Here is an 8,143-nt window from a genome sequence, read left to right as displayed (position 1 = left end):
TATCGCGAACCACGGTCTAACTGACTGCGCATACTGCTTTTGTTACAATGACCTAATGTGACAAATCTGTGCGTTATACTCGAGTGCATCATAGATGCTTTAAAGGAACCTTTTAACTTGAAATTCTGATCATGATGCTTTACAAAAAGTTCACAGTAATACCTGGCTGCCTACTGAAATGAACCCAAGATAGTATGTTGCAGCTGGTAATGATGCAACACCTGTCATTTCAAACGTTCATTCAGGAATGGGAAGGATAATGATGATGAAATGTTTCATAGGCAAAGCGATCATGATATGGATGTAGAAATAATGGATTCTAAGTTGAGTGAAGCTTCAGTTATAATTCCACTCATGCAGTTTAGAATTAGCAGATATATTTCAAGATTCACTGGATGATCTCACTGTTGATTATAGTAATACAAAGAGACAAGCAGGACATGTTGTCTTCTATTTTGGATGAAGAGTCAGTAAATTAGTTCCATAGTAACAGGCGGGGGCAAGGAAAAGAGAGGGACCCAATCACAACGGAAGCAAAAATTATTCGTCTTTAAAGATTCGAGGAAAACCGGGGTAGGGATTAGAATCCGAACCTCAGCAATATTTAAACAAAAAATAAATTATTTGAGTTGAAGGTTAGTCATCAGTTCTCTTGCTTTTGATATAAGGTTTTCATTCCATTGTTAATAATACATGCTGAAAAATGAACAGAAATGATCCTATCTTATTTTAAATTCACAAGGAACATGAAATAGATTTTGTGGTGTTATGACTATCAAACAAAGTTCTAATATTGTTCAGTAGTTTTATTATGGTCAATTGATTGTTTATATCAAACTATTCTTAACAGATACATTTATCAGTTACAGCTTATGCAATACAAACTTAAAACCCCACTTTATTTCTTACATTACGAAATACAGTAGAACATTTCTGTACATCTTATCGCTATATGACAAGTGGTCCATTTCACTGCGAAATTGAAGTTTAGTAAAGCAAAACGTCTCCAATTTACGCTTCGAGGACTTCTTAAATATCATTCAGTGTAATTATATTATGAATGATTTTGAGCAACAATTTCCCCAACCAGAGAGAAAGCAGCCATAGCCAAGCCGAGAATGAGGAGCAAGAAAGGTCCTTGCAAGTGAGTGATGGTGAGAGATCGTATAATCTGCTCTTCGTCGTCAGTAGGCAACTTCTCCTCTGCTGCCTGTTGCACCTGGAGCTGCTTCTGCCTCCTTTGACTCTCAAGCCTGGCTTCGTTTAGTGTGTCAACTCCCCATTTTTCATACAGTCCTCCCTGTGGGAAAACAGGTGATTCACAGTCATTTTACTCAATTGTTCACTCAGTGAGTTCTGGGTTACACCTCGTCTAACCAACCTTTTTTGTCAATTGTCTTTCTCTCCTCCCAATACTTCCAGTTTATACGTACTTCCCTTCAAACCACCCTCTTTCATTCTTTACATGCAAACAAACCATTTATAAACATTCAGATCCATTTTGTCTCCTATGCTAACTTTTCACCCTCCCGCTGTATTTCTGAAACTTCCAACCCTCCTAACTCACTATATGCTGCATCGACAATTCATCTTAAAAGGCTCTATCTTTGGTTACATAAAATAGAAAAGAGGTCAACATGTCCTTCACATATAAGTTTTGCAGAATCCTTTTCATCTGTTTCTTATTACATACCCTCGCCCCATAACACGACCCACAATCCCGTAGCAAGGTCTACAGTACCGTGGTTTTTCTCTTTTAAAGTTGAGGCGTCTCATGGACAGGAGTCATGCCTATTTGAGAGCTGGGGTATTTTCTCTCATTAAAGTCTTCATTACATTAGCATTCTTCTATAACATGGAACAATAATTTGCAATGTAATTTCTACTGTCCTGAGAGATCACTCTTCACTAGTTCGTAAGAATATTTTTCACTCACACACACCCACGCATGTTTTAGATATGCAATCTTTTTACCTCAAGAACAGCCATCATGAGCCTGTCTAACTGGGGTCTGAACGGAGCGTCATAGGGGATGGGCCAGGCAGCGAGCCCAGGCAGCACGTTCTCCCTTCCAACGTACAACTTCGTGCTTCCGTCTGCTCTGGTGAAGTACTGGGCAATATTTTGTTCGATGTATCGCTTCCCATCCATGTAGGCTTCACTGTGAAGAAGGGAATTTAATTAAAAATTATTTGCTGTCAATGACTCGTGAAACTAATAAATATTTTCTATGCCAAATAATTCACAATTTGTTTGGTGAAATTGAAATAGACTTACAGACAATTCAAGAAAAGGGAATAGCGAAATAAAATCACATATTCGTTCTTGCAAGGGCAAATCAAGATCATGGACCACTGCAGCATAAGCAAATCCAGCCGATCACCTGGCAGAGATCAAAAAGCGACATCTATGCGGAGATTGTCACAACCCAGCAAATGGCAATTATAGGCATTATCATGGTGAAGTCAGAAACATCTCATGCCTGTGGTTTTTATATAGAATTTGACAAGTATCCTTATTTTTAACAGATGTCTTTGGCTTTACTAGATGAAATGGAAAATTAGACTCCCAAATAACTTACTTTTTGTCGGCGGCTCTTTGGAGTCCTTCCATGACTGTAGGCCCAACATCCATTAATCGAGCAAGAGTCTGGAATTCCACAGAATCCGACTGCTGAAAAAATGCTCGGAATTCTGCTCCATATGGGGGAGAGATTACGCTGAAAGAAAATTGGATATAGTATCCAAAAATATATAAATGGATATAAAAAGACAGCATATAAAGAACTGATTTTTCTGTAACGGTAACGTGTGTAACATTGGCTAATGATTTATAAAGTATTTTTTTCGTCTTTTAGTACAGCTAGAAAAATATAAATTTATTACAAGGTGCAGATTAAGGCATTAGTGCCAAAGACGTTGGCTAAAACAAACAGACGCTGTCTCTTCATTATTCGACAATCACTTTCCCGTCGAGGTATGAATTGAATAGGATAAGAATATAAGATTTAGGCCAAAGGGCAAGCGCTGGGACTTATGATGTCATTCAGGGGTGAAAGGAAAATTGAAAGTAAAGGAGATTTGAGGGGAGTAACAGGATGGAAAACCTCGCAGTTGCACTACGAAACAATTGTTAGGAGAGGGTGGAAAGTAAGATGGAAGAACGAGAATATGAACGGAGGTACAGAAAAAGGAATAAAAGGGGTTGCAGCTATAGGGGCCGAAGGGATGCTGCAAAGAACCTTAAGTAATGCCTACGGGGGTCGTGGTATGGCTCTTGGTTATTTCAAGTAGTATGAAAGTACAAGATGGCTCTTGGTTACTTTAAGCATGGTGGCAAATAAGAGGAACAATTATCAACAAAACTAACCAATGAAGACACTCAGCAGAAAAGTCTGATCGTGATAATATCATAATGGTATGATTATTGCCTTCGTTACTTAACATAATCAAGGTACTTTAGCATGCTCTCATAGATAACCTGTCCTCCGCAAAAATAAACAAACCTGTCCACAGTTTTGATTAGGTCCTCTATGGTTTCAGCCCTAGGTGGGTACTTGGGCAAGGTTAGAGACGCAGTGAGGTTTCCCCTGTAGACCGTCCCGATGATGAATGCGAAGACGAGCCAAGTAGTCATCAGGACGCGTACAGAAGCGGTCATGGGCAACCATTTGGAGAGAGGCTGGGACAAAAGGGTGCCTACTATCACCTCTGCCACGAAGCCAGTCCTGATCCTCTTGGCTTGATAAAGCGAATGGCTGATACGGTTTAACTGGAAAGGAAAGATGAAAATGCTTCACCTCCTCCTTTCTACTGGTTCAGGATACATTGTATTTATTTAGTTTAAAAGTAGCTACTAATTATCCAGCTTAAAAATAATAACTAGTTAATGAAATACGAAAACTTGAGATACTAGTGATCTCTGCTCTCAAGTATGCAAATAGATTTCGACTTGATAATAGAACCAGTTTATGAATACTGACACGGAACTTTCTATACATTTCCATCAAAATGACCTGCAAAATGAATTTGTCTCTACAACTTTCCAGTTCAGTGATTGATCTTTGTTTCGTTGTCATTATCATTGGAATGAATGAAATTATTGGCATGAAGCGTAATTGTAATGTGGTATACAGCGTGGTAAAATAAAGGTTATTAAGAATGCGAGACACGATCATTTTTTATATCTGAATTAAAGAGCTGTTTTCCACGATCTTACCGCAAACAACAAAACTGGTACAATGAGCAACACAACCACAATGGCCAGCCAGACAGCATCTGCCAGCGGGTAATAAAGTGCTTCCCATTTGGGGCTTAGCTGGGGCTTGGAGGCGCAGAAGGCCATGGAAGCGAATTCATATGTGTAGGAGTAATCGTAGCGGTCCATGCGTTGGGGGAACACGAAATGGAACACGGTGGCCATGAAGGAGGCTCTCTCAGTGACTCTCTGGGCAACCTGAGGAGGGAAAATAGAAATGGGAAATTTTTAGATAATTTGCCCTCTTAATTTCTTATCAAAAATAGAATTTGTTTACGTAATGAGTCTAAATAATTTTGATTGATATATTTCTTAGCGAGAAGAGTCACGTTGAAATGTCTATCATCTTTCTCCTCTAGGTCTACTCTTTTTAACCTTTTCTTACTTACTAATAAGAAGAAATATTTCCTTTCCAGGCTTGCATAGAGCACCTCGTAAACTACTTGCTTCCTAGTCGAAAAGTCCCCAGTTTATTTTTCTTCCAAGTGATGAAATAACTTCCCATATACTGAAATTACTTACTTAGTTTACCTCTCACTAACAGGATGAAAGTGATCATAATTATAATAAGAGCTGACGTGGCAATCAACTTGCAAAAATGTTGTGGGTGTTATATTTGTATGATGTGACTAATAATATACTGAAATATGTGATTAAAATGGAATAAATGTTCCTTCAAGAATTTGGTGAATCAGGCACCTGACTGAATATGCGAGCGCAGTCATGTGTTCTTACCTCATCCCAGTTTTTAGTCGGAATGTTGTAAACCTTGAAGTTGAGGGCTCCCGCTATGGCTTTGAGAAGCATGGCGTCAGTCCCTTTGTAAGTCTCAGTAACTGTTCCGTCTGGGTTGTCAGTCTTTATGGTAGTCCAATAAGGGGCGTAGGTCAAGGCCGTGATGTTTACGGTTGCTCCGTGGAAGCTGGAATTTGTTTCATTATCAGTGTTTTCGAGGGATTCAGCAGATGATGACGGTACAGCGTTTCAGAATTACTGTGTAATTTGGCACCGCTGTTACATGTTCCTCATTCAAAATGGCAGTTATAATATGGTCTTACTATTATGAGATTCTTGTATATTTAAAAGTACCTTGCATCTGTCTATCTATACCTTATATATATATATATATATATATATATATATATATATATATATATATATATATATATATATATATATATATATATATATATATATATATATTTACGCTTACGAAGATAGGCAAACTGTTTCATAAGCAGAAATAATGGTGACGACGGCAATGTTCATTTTTATCATAAGCATATTTGATCCCATATAAAAGCCATTCATTACTATTATCATATCCAGGACCCACTTATAAGTGGGTTCTGATCATATCATTAGTATTAATATGATTTTAATATGATTGGTGTTAACAAATGGTGCCAGTACTATGTTGAAAGTTATTGCTTTCTTTTGTATTATTATTATTATTCAGATCTTCATTGAATTCGTAAGAGTTGTGCCCCTCGTCCCCTGCGTATTCGAACTAAATCATTAAATGCACTAACCGATTTTCAAAATCACACGTTCACGACATTAATTACTCGTGTCAAATATTGACGAAATGTTTTGAAAAAAGTCGATCTTTAGTGATTCTCGTCTCGAATACATCGTTACCATGGCAACTCATTCCCCAGATATTGTTGACACACTCTTCAGCTATTAAATGAGACTTATTTTAGCTTTTTATATCTAATAGTTTTAAAGCAGGAGCCGTTTTTACGGACGCATACTAAGATAACTTTTTTCTTTATAGCAGATTTTGCCTTCCCTTCAGCGGTTAGGAGCAGAATTTTCAGTTAGTTACATGCGTTTTCGTAACCCAAGTCAATATCTGAGCAACAGTCCCGTAACAAAAATCATCATAAACTGCAGGCAGTAGGTATTGCCGCTTCATGGCTATGAGATACCTTGTGTATTCCTTTGAATGTTTGGGGTACTGAGATAAAATGGAGCAAACAAACTGGAAAATAATAAAATGTAAAAGATATCATTTAAAATAGCAAAGAAACTCACAGTTCATGATTTTTCGATGGAAACGAAAGTTCTAAAAAATTTACGAAACTTGACAGCCAAAAACTTCAAAATTGTATTTGCCTAGGGTGAAATATAACTATTTTTTTTTTTTTAACATTTAACATATACAACAGCTTAGAGTAGGCTTACTTGGAGTACTTTTCTGGAAACAAATGAATGTGCCCAAATGGAGTAAATCCTCTCTTGTTTGTCCACGAAGCAATTCGAACGACAACTGCTCCGGAACTGCTGTAGGGCAGGTAGTTGTAGATGTTCCACCTGCTAACAGTTTTTATTTCAGCAAAAGGTTATGGCAGGTTTGCTGAAGCGTTTGACTAAATATATATAACAGATTCTTTATGGTTGGTCTGAATTTTATCAGGGATTATTTTGGACTGTTAAGAGATCCTTTCGTATGATGTTTGGTTGTAGGTATCAAAAAGAACAGGTGCCATGATTACGAACCACAAATTAAGGTGGAATGAAGTCTGAGAAGAATGTAGATCGCAGTATGTTAAGGAATGAAATTGTAAATGAAAAATCGAAATGGATTTTGATAAGGGACCTTAACGATGGTAAAATCAATGGATGCAGCTTTATATAGAGTAGATATCAATTAGAATATTAAGGCTATTAGAATGGAAGTAAAATCATGAACAATGTTCATGCTCTATAAAGTAATTGTTAATAAAGGTAAGGAAACGTTTGCCACAGGGTTTTACCCAGGGCATCAAGTGTAAGACAAAATGTATCGGGAGGTGGGGTAGGGGGAGGGGTGAAAGCCCTGGGGGAGAGGAGGAGGTGGAAGTTGAGTTAAGAGTATGAAGAATGACCATAGTTCATAAGATGGGAAAAGGCACGTCCTTGGTGAAAGAAAAAAGTTAAGTATACCTCAGTTTAACCAGACCACTGAGCTGATTAACAGCTCCCCTAGGGCTGGCCCGAAGGATTAGATTTATTTTTTGTGGCTAAGAACCAACTGGTTACCTAGCAATGGGACCTACAGCTTATTGTGGAATCCGAACCACATTATGACGAGAAATGAATTTCTATCACCAAAAATAAATTCCTCTAATTCTTCATTGGCCGGTTGGAGAGTCGAACGCTGGGCCAAGATGAAATGAATAGGTATTATTATTATTATTATTATTATTATTATTATTATTATTATTATTATTATTACTTGACCTTATGTCACGAAGAGTCATCTCAGCGTTGAGGACTATTGCGTTCATCATGGAAAAAGTCCAGTGCTCCTTCAGGAGAGACTGAAGGGATGACAGAGGGAGACCTGTTACCAAGAGAAGCCTCGAAGACCACACCAGCAGTCGCCCTTGGAGCGAATGGTCCGCGAAAGCCTTGATGAATTTTGGGTCTTCACTCACAACCACAACCATGATGTTCCATGACAGTTGGCGGAACTGGGGACAAAGAGCAGTTTTAGGACACTTTCATTATACATACACACCTCTGTATATGTATAATATATTTATATATATACTGTACACACACACATATATATATATATATATATATATATATATATATATATATATATATATATATATATATATATATATATATATGAGAGCATGTCACATACATACGCGTGACATTTTTATACTGACAATTATCAGTCACAAATATCATTTAATATTAAATTCACTATACCTTGGGAATATCATAAACACAAGGTGAATTATAATTGAAAAGTGCATCTAGCCCGGGCAAGATTCGAGCCAAGGCCTTTGGGACAGATACAGTGAAAACTGAGTACAGATATACAGTAATTACGATAGGAAAGTTGCAGACTCCATGGAAAATTAAAAGTGTAACTTTCAAGATT

The 8,143-nt window shown here is 37.4% G+C and overlaps 1 protein-coding gene across 1 annotated transcript; it reads right to left on the bottom strand.

Moving 5' to 3' along the window:
* Window positions 1–823: 823 nt before the first annotated feature.
* On the bottom strand, window positions 824–7,712 carry LOC136853286 (ionotropic receptor 21a-like). The gene is made up of 8 exons (XM_067128647.1): window positions 7,486–7,712; window positions 6,448–6,576; window positions 4,993–5,179; window positions 4,219–4,455; window positions 3,506–3,771; window positions 2,582–2,719; window positions 1,975–2,161; window positions 824–1,300 (listed from the first exon to the last, which is right to left on the bottom strand). Exons 1-8 carry the CDS (start codon window positions 7,692–7,694, stop codon window positions 1,055–1,057), a joined length of 1,599 nt encoding a protein of 532 aa, XP_066984748.1. The 5' UTR covers window positions 7,695–7,712; the 3' UTR covers window positions 824–1,054.
* Window positions 7,713–8,143: the final 431 nt, after the last annotated feature.

This window comes from Macrobrachium rosenbergii, chromosome 27, assembly GCF_040412425.1.
Source record: "Macrobrachium rosenbergii isolate ZJJX-2024 chromosome 27, ASM4041242v1, whole genome shotgun sequence".
In the NCBI taxonomy this organism is placed as follows: domain Eukaryota; kingdom Metazoa; phylum Arthropoda; class Malacostraca; order Decapoda; family Palaemonidae; genus Macrobrachium; species Macrobrachium rosenbergii.
The sequence above is the reverse complement of the archived record's forward strand: the minus strand, read 5'-3'. Positions and strand labels throughout refer to the sequence as shown.

Bases quoted from the DNA above. Each gene is read 5' to 3' on its own strand.
- LOC136853286 (XM_067128647.1), bottom strand. From the start codon at position 7,694: ATGGTTGTGGTTGTGAGTGAAGACCCAAAATTCATCAAGGCTTTCGCG. The intron at 5,180-6,447 runs GTAAGCCTACTC...AACAAATTCCAG, and splicing joins TTTCCAGAAAAGTACTCCAA to CTTCCACGGAGCAACCGTAA. The intron at 3,772-4,218 runs GTAAGATCGTGG...TTTCCTTTCCAG, and splicing joins TACCAGTTTTGTTGTTTGCG to TTAAACCGTATCAGCCATTC.